Source organism: Pseudochaenichthys georgianus, chromosome 7 (genome assembly GCF_902827115.2).
Source record: "Pseudochaenichthys georgianus chromosome 7, fPseGeo1.2, whole genome shotgun sequence".
In the NCBI taxonomy this organism is placed as follows: domain Eukaryota; kingdom Metazoa; phylum Chordata; class Actinopteri; order Perciformes; family Channichthyidae; genus Pseudochaenichthys; species Pseudochaenichthys georgianus.
The window spans coordinates 27,203,631-27,221,422 of record NC_047509.1 but is presented as its reverse complement, the minus strand read 5'-3'; the positions used below and the strand labels follow the sequence as shown (position 1 = coordinate 27,221,422).

Sequence of the window (17,792 nt, the reverse complement as noted above, 5' to 3'; positions counted from 1 at the left end):
CTTAAAATGTCAACACCCTCAGATTTCTGAATGTATTTCTCCTATATTATTTTTTTATCCAGAATTTTACTTAATTCAAAATTGGCCCATCCATTTAGAATAATATCACTTATAATGTGGGGTTAGTTTCAGATACCGGAAACGGGATGCTCACACACCCAACCTGGCAACCCGCGCTGCCGGTTAGTTCTGCAGTTTACTGAGGAAGATGGTGGACTTGGCGACAACAGCGTGCTCACTACTCCGTCCTAAACACTTTGGAAAAACATTTATATCTCCACCTGGCATTAGATATAGATTACCGGGAGACAATCATAGATAATACATAGCCAACCCCGTTGAAGGAGGTGACTTTTTCGCATCCGGACAACTCTTTTTATCCGAGACTAGAGAACGCTGGGAGTTGTTGAATGCGCTGCTGGTGCTTGGTGCTCGGGAAGAACGCTAGCCAGCGTTAGCTAAAGTGTCAACAAAAGTGTGAGAGCAGCGGTAATTTTGGGAGCTTTGTACCAAGCTGTCAAGATAAACCAAGGAGACCTTCGTCACTTTGCTGCTGCCACATTCACACCGACTGTGACATCTGTCGGCAGTTGGACGGAAAACAGGCTAACCTTAGCTTCCTAACATCAGCTAGCTTTGTTGTGATCCGTGGATCAAAGCGCTACTCGAAATGCCACGGAGTAAAAAAGGGAAACGTGGCTCCAGCAAGCCTGGTAAGTATAGCAATAGAGGTCAAACTAACTCACTATCCTTCTCCTGGCAGAAAACCTCGCGGTAGCAGTTTAGGTGTTTCTGCCATATGGCATTACTGCTAAAACAGTGATGCAGCCTTTTGCTCCTCTAACTTTAGCTGCTTGACTGGTGTATATCGTTTTCCTGTCTGCCATGTGGCTTATAATTAGTGGTGACGCTTAGCAGGGCATTCTGCGTGCTTGTGCCATTTATTTTGAAACCATTCACTTTATAGAATTGCTGTACGTGTATAAACCTTGAAGAATTGTCCAAGAAAATGCAATGCATTTATTGGTTAACTGGTGATTTGTGTTGCGTTCAGGAGTCAGGACCCTTATTGGCTAAAGCTACACACTTGTAGGGTTAAGGGTAACCGCATGTTATTTTTTAGCAGCAATGCTATTTAAAAGGTAGGTGTAAATTGTTGGACAGGCAACACGTACAACGGGGCCTTTCAGTGCATTTACACACGGTTTGGGTTCATTTACGTGCAGTTAAGTTGCTGCTTTGGAGCAACAACTACACGTTTAAACCATTGTACTGCGGTAATGCGGACCATGCATGTGCTGACGAGGTTGTTACAGCCCCCTCACGTTTTATCGAGTGACGTCACCCAGGAAGCAAACACGTGCCTTATATTCACGGGATGTATATTTCTGCTAACGATTAAATAACGGAGAAGGCGGTGAATACAGAAATGTATAACACATAAGTACATGTGCATCAGTATGTTTCAATGTGCAGAGTTTCATAATGAATAGGTAAATAAACTTGAGGTTTTCTTCTCCACTTTGGTCATTCCTCATCTTCCCATTCATTTTATTATCCGCCCACCATTCCTCCTACACTCTTGACCCCCTTTATTTTACCCATCCTTCATCCATCCATACGCTGTCTCCAGGCTCTCTTCGTCAGGAGGTTCTTCAGCTGTCAACTAAAGCCTCGCTGAAAGGTAACTGACCCCGGCTCCGTGTCCAACACAAGGCTTGTCCAGATGTTCTTGAACAGTGCATGCAGTAAACCAACACGCTCTACTTATCGTGTGTTTTTTCCAGCACCACAAAACATGATTACCTTCCCCGGCCCTCACTCATACTTTACCTGCCCAGATTGCTTATTATTGTCTTGACTGGCTGGTTGACTTTCCACAGCATCTTTGTTCTTTAGCCACACAGGGGCATTAAAGCGACATATTGTCTGAGTTTATCCAGTCAACACGCATGACCACCATGAAGTAAACGCCCCATCAACTTGCCCATTCGTCCACACTTTTCACTTACAACTGGCAGCTAAAATATAATGTTGCTTCATTGCCGTCTAAGAGATTTCTCTGATCCTCCAACCTCTATCCACTTCCTGGAGTTTCTTATAGATATGTATGTAATATACCTGTGTAACATTATTGGCATGGTTTTAATGCTGCTAACAATTAGTTTTTTCAATATGTTACATTGTGATTTTTAGTTGATTAAGAGTTAATTCTGCAACTTTTCATACAGAAAATTTGCATATTTTTTATACATCAAACATGTCAGAATCTGACATTACATTTGAGAAGTAAGTTCTAGTGAAGCAGCAGCTTGTAGGGAGAACTCAGATTATTTTAGTCTTCCATTTCAAGCTTGTACTACAAGGCCATGGCCAGGAACTGCTTTGCCTTGGCCATCTGATTAGTCCATCTGCTACATATTCTCTTACTGGGGGACTGACTGGCTGCAGGAGCTGTTTGAGTGATGTAAGCATAAAGCAGCCGAGCAGAGACGACACGTGAGTCAGTCGTGGCAGGGAACTCACACCCACCATAACTGAGCTGTGCGTTGGCACTGGCCAGACTTTTGTGTGTGGCTTTGAGGGAGTGACCTGTTCAGTGACCGGGGGTTCAAGGATGATGACGGGGAAATTAGTGACTGATAAAGGCTCACTTAATGTTATCTCAGCTGTGAACTGTAGCTTTGTGAAAGGGAGAGGCTGTGGTTCCAAATAATTCAGGATATTACACAATAAATGCACGGTTTTCAGGGCTGATTAAAGATTTTTCTTGTATCAATGAAAAACTGAATTGGTTATCACCTAGTTATAATAAAGAAATATATATAATTTCCAAGCTTATAAAAGGATTTGAACTCCCAGTTTTACAGCCATCTTTAATATACTGATGTGAGTTAGGCCTGTCGCGATAATCAATAAATTGAATTATCGTACGATAAATAAAAATGGACTCAATAACTTTTTTGAGCTCGATAAATTGCCGTTTACATGTGTTGTGGCAATTTAGCACTCACAACAAGAAAGAATGAAACGGAGAGGAATCAATCAAACACAGATATAGTTGATCAATTATTATTTCATTGTACATACAACAATCAATAATAACGAGGAAAACATTACCTCTGCTCTCAAGCAGTCCTACAGCAATGCTCCAACCCAGTAGAACTTTACAGAGACATATATAGGATTCTAAAATGACGCACCCTCATTTTCCTTACATTACCTAACACACGACATCACATGTTCCTCCTCTGAATGCTATACTTGTATGTTCCAGATGTCGAAAGTTTACTTATTACGTTACATTGCATTTAGCTGACGCTTTTATCCAAAGCGACTTACAATAAGTGCGTTCGACCAACAAAATACAAACTTGAAGAAAACAGAATCATATAAGTACATCAGGTTTCATAGAGCCAAAACATTTCAAGTGCTACTCAACTGGCTTTAGATAAGCCAGTCCTTTATTAGTATATAAGTGCTTTGTTAATAGTTCTATCGCTCAAAGTGGAGTCGAAAGAGATGGGTTTTCAGTCTGCGCCGGAAGATGTGTGAGCTTTCTGCTGTCCTGACTTCAATAGGGAGCTCATTCCACCATTTTGGAGCCAGGATAGCAAACCCACGTGTTTTTTCTGATGGGAACTTGGGTCCCCCTCGCAGTGCGGGTGCAGCGAGCTGTTTGGCTGATGAGGAGCGGAGTGCACGTGCTGGGGTGTACGGTTTAACCATGTCCTGGATGTAGGAAGGGCCAGATCCATTCGCAGCGTGGTACGCAAGTACCAGTGTCTTGAAGTGGATTCTAGCAGTTACCAGAAGCCAGTGAAGGGAGCGGAGGAGCGGCGCGGTGTGGGAGAATTTAGGAAGGTTGAAGACCAGACGAGCCGCTGCATTCTGGATGAGCTGCAGAGGTCTGGTGGCACATGCAGGTAGACCAGCCAGGAGGGAGTTGCAGTAGTCTAGGCGTGAGGTGACGAGAGCCTGGACCAGAACCTGTGTGGCTTTCTGGGTCAGCTGGGGACGTATCCTCCTGATGTTGTAAAGCGTATCTGCAGCAGCGGGTTGTAGCAGTGATGTTTGCAGTGAAGGACAGGTTGTTATCTAGGATCACACCCAGATTACTTGCACTCTGAGTCTCATGACATCCTTTAGGAGTAGTCAACTAACAAAGGTTAACTGTTTTTATAACCTTTTTTGTTTGTAGCCTTTATTTAACCAGGTGAAAGCCCCTTGAGATCAAAAGATCTCTTTTTCGAGGGTGACCTGCAGAACCTTCTCTGAACTTCCTCTAACCTCGGTCTCAGCTCACTTAAAATGAATACATCTATTGATAATTCAGAACGACCATTGTCTCTAACTCTGTGTGACCCAACTCAGTAACACACATCATATAGCTTACCATGTGACTTTAATGAATATGCCAGAAATACACTAATAAAGATTCTGCCATAACACATGCGTGTTTGTTTATATAAGGATGTGACCAGCATTTTAGCCAGGCACGCTGTGGCTGCCGGCCACGCGCGCTCGCACTGTGGGGGGCGGGGCTCCCACACAGCTAGGTCAGGAGTCAGACACTCCGCTTGCAGCAGTGTAGCATCCAAATTAATAATATAGCACAACGTGTGACTTACTCTAAGGGAATTTAAAGTGAAATGGAATTGGTTGCAAAACCTAATTCCACATCTGCGGTGTGGGAATATTTTGGATTGAAGCCAAATCAACGAGGCGAACCTATGGACTTGAATGAGCCGGTTTTGCCCCTTTTCCACCGAACCGGTTCCTGAGCCAGTTCCTGGCTACAGTCTGGTTTTTCCTATTTCCACCGCAGCGGAGCCGTCTCTAAGCACCGAAAACCGGTTCTTAGCTGGCCCCTCTCCGCTGCCCGGCAAGAACCTAGAACCGATACTTCACGTTTACGTCGGGGGGGAGGGAGATTAACCTGAGCAATAACAGTTAGTGGCGAGTACGGCAAATAAAAGTTGTAACAAGCAGTAGCGCTGAGCAAAGTTACCAGAACGTGACCACACACTTATAAAAAGTCAGGCAACACTAACCAGGCTTAATGTGATTCTGTTTATTTTTACCTTACTTTGACCATCCGTTCGCTGTTATTGATTATTGACATTGGCATTGGGATTATATATATATTTTAAATCCTCTGGAGCAGAGAGAGGAGCTGTGGATTATTGTTATTGATTAATGCATCAGTGTTTCTTAGGGTCAAAAACACTGAACTCACAACATAAAATTAAAGCGTTTAGTTTATTTAATAAAAGAGCACATGTTCAATGTGAAAAGTGACAGTAGATATAGATTGGTTGCAATTTGGTGCTATATATAAATATATATTTTTAAACACCTTGAATTTCAGGGGGGGCGTGGGGCTCCGTTGGTGGGGCGTAGGGAAACACTAATATATATATATTACTTTATTATTATACATTTTTTTATAATTTTTAATTTAAATATTATTTCACATTTAATTTGCAATGTTGAATGTTCAATAAAAAGTTCTGTTTGAAAAGATGTACTTGAATTATTATTATTACCATTGTCAGTGGTCTTACAACGGTGCCGACAATTTTATCGTTTATCGTAATAATTTCCGGGAAAATGTTTCGTCCCACAAAATTAATTATCGTGACAGGCCTAATGTGAGTGCAAAGGTAGTTATTAATAGGAACACACCATGCAACTCTTTTGACTTTACTGTACAGTAATAGCATTGAGCAATGATCCAGCTTTTATCCAGTGAGCCCAACTGTAATGTATTTCACAAGCAGCTGCAGGTGTAACATATTTTCTCCTACTGTCACTATTTTCCCTGCAATATCACATACAGAAGGGCCTTTAAATGGAGTCGGGTATGAGGTGCTACATTTCTGGGCCGCAGCAGAAACTCAGCAGCTTTGGCTCGGCTGAAGATACCTTCCATCCTAATTGCTTTGTTTTTGCTGTGTAGAGGAAAAGCTGAATTGCAAGTCGGACACCAACAAGAACACAATTGTCTCGGCTCATTTGACACATTCTAAGCTAAAAAATAATCAGGCATCCAGTTACTAATTTAGCTGCTTTTGATTTCCTCTCTAGAATCTTCTAACTACCTGAGCGCGGGTGGAAACAGCAGAATGCTATCAGAAAATATTTGGCTTGGTAACTGTATATTTGTGATAGACACTAAGTTGTACCTAAAGCAGAACTTGACACTGTTGCCGTTAGCCCTCAAATAATAATATTAATGCTATAAAGAAAGTAACTCACAACGTCCATGTTACATGTCAGTAAAGTGACCCCTGTGTTACCTCAACTGCCCTGGTTGACCTGTACATGAACACACACATACACTCAGTCTGACCATTCTGGATGGTACACACTGCATAAATGACCACTTTGGGCTCCAGTAATCCCTCCAACAGTAGAAAGTCCTGAGCCAGCAGGATCCTCAGGGTTAAGCGTTGCTCTTACCCTCCTGTTGTGTTCAGTGAAACAAACTGACGCACTCCTCCTAATACACACAGGCTGTCGAAACATTAAACACAAATTACCTCCCGTTACTAATAAAAAGTTTAAACATAAAATATTTCCCAATGGAAAATGCTTCTGTTATCTGCAATTTCCTGAAGTCATGTCATGATAATTGACGTGAAGAGTATCAGCTCCTGTGCGAGTTTGATCATAAAACATGACAGTGGCATGTCGGAGACCAGATCTAAAATGAGACGTTGAATGAAGTAACAGGGCTGGCATTTGTATTTGAAAGTCACACTGCATATAGTTACCAGGCAAATGCATCATATTACAGTTTCAATATGACATGCTGGTTATTTATGTAAATCGGAAGAGTTCAGTTTACAGTTGTGAAAATCAGTTTGGACATTTCTTCAGTGTCTCGGTTAAATGCTTCATGAAAGAAAACTAAGTTCTCAGTGTTTCCTTGAAACTCTGTTGAGATTTCGCTTTGACAAGCTTTTGCCATTCTTCCCGATGTGTGTGAGCGTGCAGAAGGGTCCGAGTGCGTCAGAGTTTGTCTGCATAAAAGAGGAACTCTCCTGGTGTACAGTTACTGACTGAGAAAGACAGCTGAGCAGAGGCAGCGTACAGTCAGCTTCTCTGAACCTGCCATCAGTCACTGCTGGGAAATGGCCTCCAGCCAAATTCTGGTTCATTCTGGATGTGTCCAGTTAGTGTTTGGTCTTTCACTTCTACAGATAACCAGCTGTCATTTGTATAGAGTGGCTGTTTCTGTCCAGACATTGCGCTATTCAGTGCATGTAACAAAACGTCAACCCAAATGACCTTCTACTTAAAGTTGCATCTATCTGAGCATTGTCATTTTTTTAGGTTGAAGAAGTTTGAAGATTCAACTTATTGTCATTACGTAGTACAGGTACTATGTAACAAAACGGTTTCTCTGCATTTGACCCATCCTAGTTTTAGGAGCAGTGGGCGGCCGGCCATTATCTACAGCGCCCGGGGAGCAGTGTAGGGAATGGTGCCTTGCTCAGGGACACCTCGAGAGCACTTGGTCTTTCCGGGACTTGAACTGGTGACCTTCCAGTTGCCAAGTCCCTATGGACTTCGCCACCACCGCCCTCTTGTACATAATGACACTACAGTTTATGTGGCGTCTTTACTATTTGCAATTGGAGGAAAATAACATAAAAGAACTACAACATTTTGACATTTAAGGAAGGGGAAACCTGTTGTTGCAAAACAACATTGTGGCTTCTTCTTTGGAAATTCTAAATATATATTTTTTACCAGACGTTGCTCATTATTTCCTTTTTTTCTACTAGCTTTTTTGCACTTTTTTGTCATTGTTCAGATCAGGTCATTTTAAATCTCTTTCACCCAGTCTGAAAGCTGTACTCTTGTTTTTATGTTGTATTGTAATTCTGGCTTTATTTATCCAGATTTGCTCTTTTGACAAACCCTCTAAAAGCAGAGCTAATATGTTAACCTAGACTCCAAAGTGTGACTTGTACATTTGTATTAATATAACCAGTGTTTCCGCCAGACCAGGGCTGAGAGGGGGGGGGTGTTGTTTTGAATTTTGACTTGAGCCGTCCGTCCCGTATAGATACTGTCTTTTTACGTTAGTGAGCCGGATCATTTGGCTCGGCTCGGCTCTCTTAAAGCGCCATCTCTTTCGGCTCCCAAACGGCTCTTCATGTTACCACAGTTTACCCCCCCCCCCCGCCGCTCATCGCGTCCAAATCGCGCAGGTTCCGTGTTGTCCTGTAGCAGGCAACTTCGATGTCGGGGAAACGATCTTCAAAATACTCCAAAAAGAATCCAACCAGACTCCTTTGCCCCTCCAACAGAGGGATGTCCTTGTCCTTTTTCCTTTTCGTCATTTCAAGTGATAAAAACTCTAGATCTTCTCTCGAATTATTAATATATTTGGACGCCCTCGGCTCGCGTTCAGGGCGCCCCGAGCTGAATAAGGGCGTCAAATAACGGCAAGACGCCCCCCTGGCGGAAACGCTGAATATAACTCATCCCTTGTGAAAATATAACCATATCGCTGCTCTCTTTCATTATTCCCTCGTCTTACTATTTCCCTATTCATCCTTTTTTTCTCCAGGTATGAAAAATGGGGTGAAGGGTGAGTCTGGAGCCAGCGACGATGAGCTGACGTCTGAAATCCTCAGCCACTGCAGCAGTGCCAGTGAAAGCACCGCTGTGCTGGAAGAGGGCACAGGTTTGTACAGAAATGCTAATAATACATACCCAAGCTTTGTACAATCCTATTTATTATGGATAAAAGGAACTGCTTACATTCAAAAAATCAAATTGATATAGCTAGCATTTTATAGAGTATCTTAAATTCCTCTGATTCCACGCTAGCCCCTTTTATTGGCGGTGATTCCCACCAAACTGAAGCCTTAAAGTAGCATACTTTTGACCAAATCCTGCGTGTGTTGACACAGGAGCGGAGCAGGTGGATGAGCTGACTGCTCAGGAGGAAACGGAAGACAAACTCAAGCAGTGTATAGACAACTTGATGGATAAGAGGTGAGCTTTTATTAATTTTTTTAAATAATGAAAAGGGGAAAAGTCAGGAAAACATGCAAAACTATAGTGCAACACCAGGCTGTTGTCAATTTGGTTTCCAACACAAACCCTGGTCTCTCCTCTTGCTCCATGTCCCAGCTCTAAGACACGTCTAGCGGGTCTGGAGTCGCTGCGTCTGGCTTTTTCCTCCAAAGTGCTGTACGACTTCCTCACAGAGAGACGCCTCACCATCAGCGACTGCCTGGAAAGAAGCCTTAAAAAGGGTAGGACGGGAAAAAAAACACCTGCTAGTGCAAAAATGTCATCCTTTTGGTTTCTAGGAGGAACAAAAAAATAGCTGCAGTTAAACAAATACAACTTTTTCTACTCCCTCCAGGCGGCGTGGAGGAACAGGCAGCGGCGGCCACGGTCTTCACCCTGCTCTGTATCCAGTTGGGGGGTGGAGACGAGGCAGAAGAGGGGTTCAAGGTGCTCCGCCCCATCCTCACCGCAATTCTGATTGACAGCACTGCCAGCATAGTGGTCCGCCAGAGTGTGAGTAACCTTCTCTGCTGTTGTGCAAAACTTAAGATATGGAGTCATCTGTTATTTACAGCAACTCCAAAAAGAGAACTATGGCCCAAACATATGTTCATAGCTTAGAAATTCAACAGCATTAAAGGGAAATTCCACTTAAATGAATGACGGGCTGGTTGTGATTTTCAGTACACTCAGTCTCAAGGTTGTAGCTCTGATGCTTACAGTGTCTGTCACTGTCAATTTTGGAAACAAACAGAAGACATAAAAACACCACGCTAGATAATGTTTTGGGGACTCTTAACCTCTTAAGGACGAGGGTCCCCCCAGTGGACCCCCCCCCCCCACCGTTTTTTTCGAGACTATGTCTCAGGGCTTCTTAACATTTATGAAACCATTAATGTTCCATACCCTTTTTTAACGGGAAAAAACTCCGCTAACTGACGATATGAAATTTTTTTAGCTAAAAGAAACACAAGAGTAATACCAAGCCTTTGAATTAGCATTGAGCGAAAAAATGCTAACTAATGCTAACGCACTTTTGCAAAGAACTCACGGTAGAAATGCCCTTATTACTTATCGTAACTCCACAAACAAGATATCCGATTAAAGCTGAGATGCCACAGATTCCATACATGTAATGTCATCACTGTACGACCCCGAATTAGCGGAGCTATCAGCCCGAAAAGAGAAAGTAAACAACCTCCGATTAAAAAAAAAAAATTACAATATTTACGTCTTACCTTTTTTGATTTGTGATCAAAAGTTGTGTTCAACGCCGCTCAAGGTTAATCCAATGTCTCTGTCACGTAGACATTTTTACTGATGATCCATCATCATATTTATGGCAATATACTGGGTTTAAAGTTTTGCAGTCCAGGCTTGTACTTTCAGATATGCTTCGTTTGCTTCTCTATTACGTCCGCAATGGTAATGTTTATGTGGATTTGGGAACTGCCCATCGATTCTAATGGATCTAATGGTTAAGAAAAAGGTGTAAATCAACCAATGGGTTCCAGAGATATGGTCCTGCGTAAAGTATAAAGAATGTTTTCACTGTAAGTAATGGGTTTCTTTTAGGCGGAGATTAGATGTTTTTACTATGTTCCATCTGAATTTACTTTAAAATAAAATCTAGGGATGCACGATATTGGTTTTTTGAAACCGATACCGATAACTTCCTGCTTCTCAAGACCGATACCGATAACCGATAATAATATAATATATATATATATATATATATATATATATATATATATATTTTAAATGTAGCCTACCTGTAGTTTTTCCACACCTGGTGGTAAAAAAAAGACTAGTAGTGAGCAAATGACATGAGCATTACTACTATGAACAAAACTAACCCTGGGGTCGTCTCTGGCAAACTTCTTGCCTTTTTCAAAAGCCTCGTCGATGGGTAAAAGCCCCGGTGCCTTTGCAGCTGGCTTTGGATTCGCCGCTAGTTTAGCAGCGCAGGCGTCTTCGTACGCTTTTAACACACCATCGTAGCGATGGCGATGTTTCAGGTGACTGATCAGGTTGGTATTATTATTAGTATTATAGCTCGTTGCCTTTTTCCCTCCTCGTGGAACTTCTGCATTGCATTTGTTAATACAAATAGCAAGCGAACTATCTAACTCTGAAACTTTGAAATAGTCCCATACTACCGACGACATGTTTGTTTACTGTCCTGGCTTCACGGCCGCACACCATTTACGTCACAGCCAGGCATGAGTTAGGGAGCGCTGGATTTGTGAAGAACTCCCCTCTTCCTAAACCACTAATACCACAGTACTGGCAAAACGGGAGGAGCCGAGGAAATAACAAGCGCCCCTCATCCCAATCCACCCACACCGCAGTATTTTTTTCTTTTTTTCCCCCCAAAAAATATATTGTTTATTATCGGGGCTATTAATACTTTTATCGGGTTTATCGGGATGACGTCATAATTCCTAATATCGGACCGATAATTATCGTGCAACACTAATAAAAACATCTATATTGATTCTGACACTCCAACTCACAGATGTAACCTTGCTTTGAGAAAAAAGATTATTAATTTACCCCTTTTAGAAGTGAAGATATTGTCATTTGTTGTGTTGGTGGCATTTTTGAGCCTAAAACCTGAAAAACAGGCTCAGGGCTTAACGGGTTAAAGACCACTCCCACAGTGTGACATTTTGGAGCAACAAATGCAGGCCGAAAGGACTGAGTGATATGTCCATAATAAACAGATATTTTCCTCTTGTTGTCAAAACAGGTTATTTAACACTTTTGAGTTTTTTTTAACCGAAATCATAAACGTATTAGGACATACATTTTAAGGTTAAATAGGGCATTTAAAAAAGCAGCTGTACTGCAATGGTCATATGAAAGCATCAGGAGAATCATAGCTTCGCACCGCCTGCCCTTGATATTTGAAATGTCCAGTTTAATTGACTTATTTTGCCTCTGTCTCCATCAGTGTGCCAGAGCTTTGGGGATGTGCTGCTATGTCTGTACTGCTGAAGAAGGAGAGGTGAGAACTTGTTCTTTTCAAAGGTTGAATCCATCATGACACCTAGTTCTTGCTGGGGGTTTCTGGTTGATACATATGATAATACCATGTGAAACCGTAAGGAGGATATTTTTTGGAGCCGGAAGCGCCACTTAAATGTACATTTGGTTACAGGCTCTTTCTACATCTCCCTACACTCGTATTTTAAGGGCACATTATTTCCCCAAATAGATAAAACGCAAATTGAACAAAGTTGAAGAATATTTTGACTTAAAGCATTATTTAGGATTTTTCCCCCTATAGATATCGTATTAACATCATTATTTTAAACTACGCGTTAACGCAAAAAAAAAATTAATGCCACTAATTATTTTAACGCGATTAATGCATGTGTATTTTTTGTCCTCGGCCGCCCCGTAGTTTCAGAGCGCTGCTGACAGCCCCGCTCCTGCCGCCCGCTTGCGGCAGACCACACTTCCACGCTCACCGACTGGCCATCGGGAGGACCGGGAGGGTGTGTGTATGTGTGGCGCGAGCGAGCGAGAGACCTTACGTGTATTGTTGTTGTTAGCATCTGTTGCTAGCTAGCTGCGCTAACGGATATAAGGAGCTGTTTAAATGAAAACAGGAGCGACATTTCGCCGACAACTGCCCCGAGCACTTGACTTTATGCAGGAAGCCAGACAGTGGGACATTGTACGAAAAGTCAGCACACTCGGCACAGATAGTGCGCGCAACATGATCACAGCGTCCAGGCAGATCCCGTTCGAGCATATGCCTTGAGTTGCACATAGCTCCAACGATCCCACACACACACACACGCACACACACTTTGTATTGTATTATTGTATGAGAGAGGTTCCAGGTTGAATTGAGGTGAATATTTGTAATGTTCAGAGGTTGTTGTGTTTAATATTCATGAGAATATTTGTCATTGTTCAAATGATAATAAACATTTGCATAAAGCATATTTGTCAACTCATATGTTGATAAGAGTATTACAAACTTGAAAAATATTCCTCTAAGATACATTTAGAACAGATAAAAAATGTGCGATTAATTTGCGATTAATCGCGATTAACTATGGACAATCTCGCGATTAAATATTTTTATCGACTGATAGCCCTAATGTTTAGTAAAAAAACAACTTGTGAAAACCCTTTCATAAACCAAATAAAATCAAGTAACAGGACTTCTAAAAAGATAAAACCTAATCAAATGTTTGATTATACATCTGGGATGTTAAATCACGATATGGCACCATCTTAACAATAGCCATATTTACCAATGTCCTATTTGTCTTTAACATCCCTTCCTTACATTTATTTCCCCTTTCTTTTTCTCTCAAAACCACCAATGACCCCCCCCCCCCCCCCCAGGACCTGGTCAAATCTTTGGCCCTTCTGGAGAGCGTCTTCATGTTGTCCTACCCCAACCGAGAGGGAACTATGCCCACCCCCAAACCCGGCAGCCCAGCGCTCCACAGCGCCGCCCTGCAGGCCTGGTCCCTGCTGGTCACCCTCTGCCCTGCATCCAGACTGACCGTGCTGCTCAACCTGTAAGTGAAAAAAACATGACAATACATGCATGACATTTTGATAAAAATCATGTCATCAACGGTAATTAAGGGTTTTAACCAACTGTATTTCTCTGCCTGTAGTCACCTCCCCAAACTGCAGGCGTGTTTGCAGAGCAGTGACGTCAACTTCAGGATAGCAGCAGGAGAGACTATCGCCCTGCTGGTGGAGCTGGGGCGAGATGTAAACGAGGTAAACAAACGCACCCCTTTTGGGTATGTTTGGGAGCAGTCACTCAAACTTAAATATGAAATAAATATGGTGCACTCCTCTTTTAACATTCCTTTATTTCCAAATCAATGTTTTAAGGATTTTTCTGATTTAAAGTCGTGCTACTATTATTCCCCTTGTGTGTAGGAGTTTGAGGTGGAGGACAGTGAAAGTCTTTGTGAGAGTCTGAAGGGTCTAGCCACAGACGGCAACAAGCACCGAGCCAAGAACGACCGGCGGAAACAGCGCTCCATCTTCAGAGAGGTGCTTCATTACATAGAGGTATGATTCACCGCTGCATAAGGATATCTGTACTTAATGATGTTACTTATATCTGTCGTTTTCATATTGAGTTGTGAATGTCCGCCCTGGCTTTGACTTTGTGTCTCTTTCCTTCTCCTGCAGAGCGAGGACTTCACCGTGGAGAAGATCAGGTTTGGAATAGAGGACGTTTACATCGACAGCTTTATGAGGAGGAGAATCTACGATGCCTTCAAAGAGATCATGGAGTCCGGAGTCAGACACCATCTACAGGTCAGGAAACTCACTAAAGCCAGTAGTGCATCGAAGGAGAGATATGTTGGTGTGGTCTCACATGAATTATGACATTGGCAAGGGTGACACGGAGGTTGTCAACCTTTGCATTGCTACCTACCAATAACAGAAAATAAGAAAGGAAACACTAATGTGGGTACTTTTTGTATTAAAGATGAGTTTACACTTGTGTCAACTGAATTTAATGCTCCATATTTTAGTAGATGTTTAACACTAGAACCGCCAGAGGTCGCTGTATACCTATATCCGCCAACGGGTAAAGTGTACCCGCTATTGATTTCCAAGGTACAATGTACCATACAGAACGGTGAGTTTTGATCGCACAGGGATGACATGTATACCAATATAATCTGTGGACTCTCAGCTTTTCATATTATGTGACCCGCTCTATCAAAATCAGTCGGAAGTCGCAACAGCTCATTTCAGAGTAAACGTGGATTTACGTAAACAACTATTTTTTTCAGGGTTCGGGTGTTTTGTTTGATTTTAAACAAACAAAGTCTTGGCTTTCAGAATATGAAACTTTTATTTCCAAAATCACACGATAAATACATTTTTGAAGCTTGTAAAGGGACGAAGACAGGCACCTCTCACTCGCAATCTGCTCTTCCAGCAGCGCCGCCCCCCCTCCCTCCGGCTGAAATTATGAACGTAAGAGTAAAGTAATCATAGATAACACGGCAGGGTCCGTTACAGTTTGTTTTCATCTGATTTAAATTAAACAAAGTCTTGGCTTTCAGAATATTAAACTTGTTTCGGCAAATTCAGATGATAAATATAACTTTGAAGCTTCGGCATAATTACAAGCGGAGAACGGAGTAACTTGACAGCAGGCAGCAGCAGGCACAACAACAGCCGGTGTTTCTCGTGAGGGTTTTCTCTGGGAAACAAACACAATACACACAAACGCAAAAATACTCAAACACACACACGTATACACACACTCGCGAGCTTCCCCTCCAAATGAAAATATCTTCCCTCCGTAGTATTTTGATCATTTTGATCGCAAAATCAATAGCGCGAGGAGCGCTGCATTTCTATGAGGTAAATATTACCCGCTGGTGGAAATAGGTATAAATATCCATTTTTTTTTTTGGCGATTTTTTCAATCTGACTTCATATTGACCATTTTTAACAACACAGGGTGTTACATAACACACTTTCAGGAAAAGTCACGGACTGGGAGACGTGATGTCAGCCCGTTTGAAAAAAAGTTACATACAATAAAAAAACAGCTGCGGGTAAAATTTACCCGTTGGCGTTTCTAGTGTTAAGGTAAATAATGGATTTTCAAAGCTGTAGGCCTGATCCACTTGTTTGTTTAAAAAATAAATATACCCCCGTCACAATTAGTTGTTTAACAGTTTTCCACAACCAATTTAATTTGAGTGTTTTTCGTTTTTTTTTTCAGTTCAACCCTCTAGTGAGAGACATCTTTGGCCTCGGCGCTCCCCTCATCCTGGACACTACTTCCAAAAGCAACAAGATCTCTCGATTTGAGAAGGTACAGCATCTCTTCTGTCTCCACATTGCAACAATCCCATCTCTGAGAGTGACTGCATTTTTCTCCTTGTCTTGTATTCTTGTTGAGCTTCAAGTGCCACAAAAAAGGCATCTTGTGTTACTAGGGTTTTATTGTTGCACTCATGTCTTTATCCTTTTCTTCAACAGCATCTTTTCAACTCCGCTGCTTTCAAGGCCAGGACTAAACAGAGGAACAAAGTCAGGGACAAACGGGCTGACATCATGTGAGAAGAACGACAATGTAGTGAATGTGAGGAATTCCGTGGGCGTTATTGAGATGGATCCAAAATGATGCCTCCGATATTCCAGCTGTCAGACACAAAGACTAAACAAACTCTTTAAAGGGCTTTTTCCACTTGTGTTCTTCACCACAAACAAATACTTCAGATTCAAGATAGCCAACATTTATTATTAGCTCCAACAGTGAAGGGCAAGTTTACACTAGCTGCTTTTCACCTGTTTTTGACACAAAACAGAGTGAATTGGAGCAACAATTGCTAACTGTATTTAACAATATACCAGTCCAGAGGCTTCAAAATGGATATCAACTGGACAGAAACAAGTTGATTTCACAAGATAGTAAAAAATAAATCTTATATTAATTTTATAAATAGAAACAAATAAAGTAATTGGGCAAACATTCTGACACTTTATGATTCATTTTAGATCTGTGGAGGCCCTCTCTGGTGCTGATAGGAAATTTGTCCGATACTCGGCTTTAACCGCTGCCTGGTGGCTTGACCGGTCGATCAAGTCTTTTTAAATGCTAATAACTGACTTCTGTTTCGACATAAAGCTGCTTCTCTTGACCAGATCCAGTCCTGGTTGCTTCTGTAACACATATAAAAAAAAGGGCCATGTTAATATATTCAAATCTCCTCTACTGTGGGCTACATATTTTTTGTTATCCCTCAGTTGTCTTCTGTCTTTACACCCAGAGTGACCACTTCAACTGCCAAACCAGACACTGGCTTTAAGAACAATGCAACCTAAAATCAAACTAGTGGTGTTTTTGTGTAAGAGTGATTTTTAACTACATTTATTTAACATCCTGAAATAAAATGCACAAATACACATAAACAATATTTTTGCTTAATTAAAATCAAATCAAAGAGGTTATATGGTCATCTTTATTACTTTTTTGAGAGGAAAAATATGTTTTAATCATTTTTGGTGGAACATTGTATTTTACTATGTAATTTGTTGAAAGAACAGTGCTGTGTTTTTTTTAAAGAACATTTCAAATGCTAAGAACTGTTTACAAACAATTATGGGAAGTATATTTTTAACATGGGTTGGTAGATCATACAATCTATCCATGTGCATGTATTGCAGATACACTGTACATACGGATTTATGGAAGACTTGTATCAGAAGATGCGTTTGAATGATTTTACCTTTTGATGATCTGTAAATACACACTGTACAGGCCACCTACCAGAGCTGCTGATCAGTTTGATGGTGTTGTTTTTAATGATGGTTAGGTTTTTTTGCTTGTATTGCATTTAAAAAGCACACTTGTTGCCTGGAGACTTCTGTACTGTGAGGAAAATCTCTCATCAGCTTTCATAGTTTCTGTCGTTGAACCAGGATTGACCCCTGAATGAAGAGCAGCGGCCTCACCAAACGGTCTTATCAGTGCTTATGGTGTTACAGAAGAAGGATCAAATGAAATAAAGACTATTTAAGCAAGTTCTTTGTAAAAATGTATTGTGATTTTAAAAACGTGCTTCGGAGTTTGTATCTGTATCTACTAGAATTTGTGGGACAACGGATCAGTGGGGAAAATAAATGTTATTATCAAGACTTGACTTATCAAGATATTTTAAAGAGATTCTACCACTGTGATAACCTGAAAGAAAATGTCAATGTAAGCCATAGGCAGAGCATTACACACT

The 17,792-nt window shown here is 41.4% G+C and overlaps 1 protein-coding gene across 2 annotated transcripts; it reads left to right on the top strand.

The window, feature by feature from the left end:
- Positions 1–155: 155 nt before the first annotated feature.
- Positions 156–17,698, top strand: ifrd2 (interferon-related developmental regulator 2). Of its 2 annotated transcripts, XM_034087361.1 has the most exons (13): positions 156–713; positions 1,634–1,684; positions 8,588–8,704; positions 8,934–9,018; positions 9,157–9,281; positions 9,395–9,552; positions 11,996–12,049; positions 13,408–13,586; positions 13,689–13,797; positions 13,963–14,097; positions 14,221–14,349; positions 15,782–15,874; positions 16,042–17,698. In XM_034087361.1, the coding sequence occupies exons 1-13, from the start codon at positions 671–673 to the stop codon at positions 16,120–16,122; spliced, it is 1,359 nt and encodes a 452-aa protein (XP_033943252.1). In that variant the 5' UTR covers positions 156–670; the 3' UTR covers positions 16,123–17,698. The 2 variants fall into 2 exon arrangements, with proteins under 2 accessions (XP_033943252.1, XP_033943253.1); XM_034087362.1 differs by lacking the exon at positions 1,634–1,684.
- Positions 17,699–17,792: the final 94 nt, after the last annotated feature.

What these genes read in the sequence shown, in the direction of transcription:
- ifrd2 (XM_034087361.1), top strand. Translation starts at nt 671, where the DNA reads ATGCCACGGAGTAAAAAAGGGAAACGTGGCTCCAGCAAGCCTG. An exon ending in TGTGCTGGAAGAGGGCACAG is followed by an intron (nt 8,705 to 8,933) that starts GTTTGTACAGAA and finishes GTGTTGACACAG; the next exon opens with GAGCGGAGCAGGTGGATGAG. An exon ending in CTGACCGTGCTGCTCAACCT is followed by an intron (nt 13,587 to 13,688) that starts GTAAGTGAAAAA and finishes CTCTGCCTGTAG; the next exon opens with TCACCTCCCCAAACTGCAGG.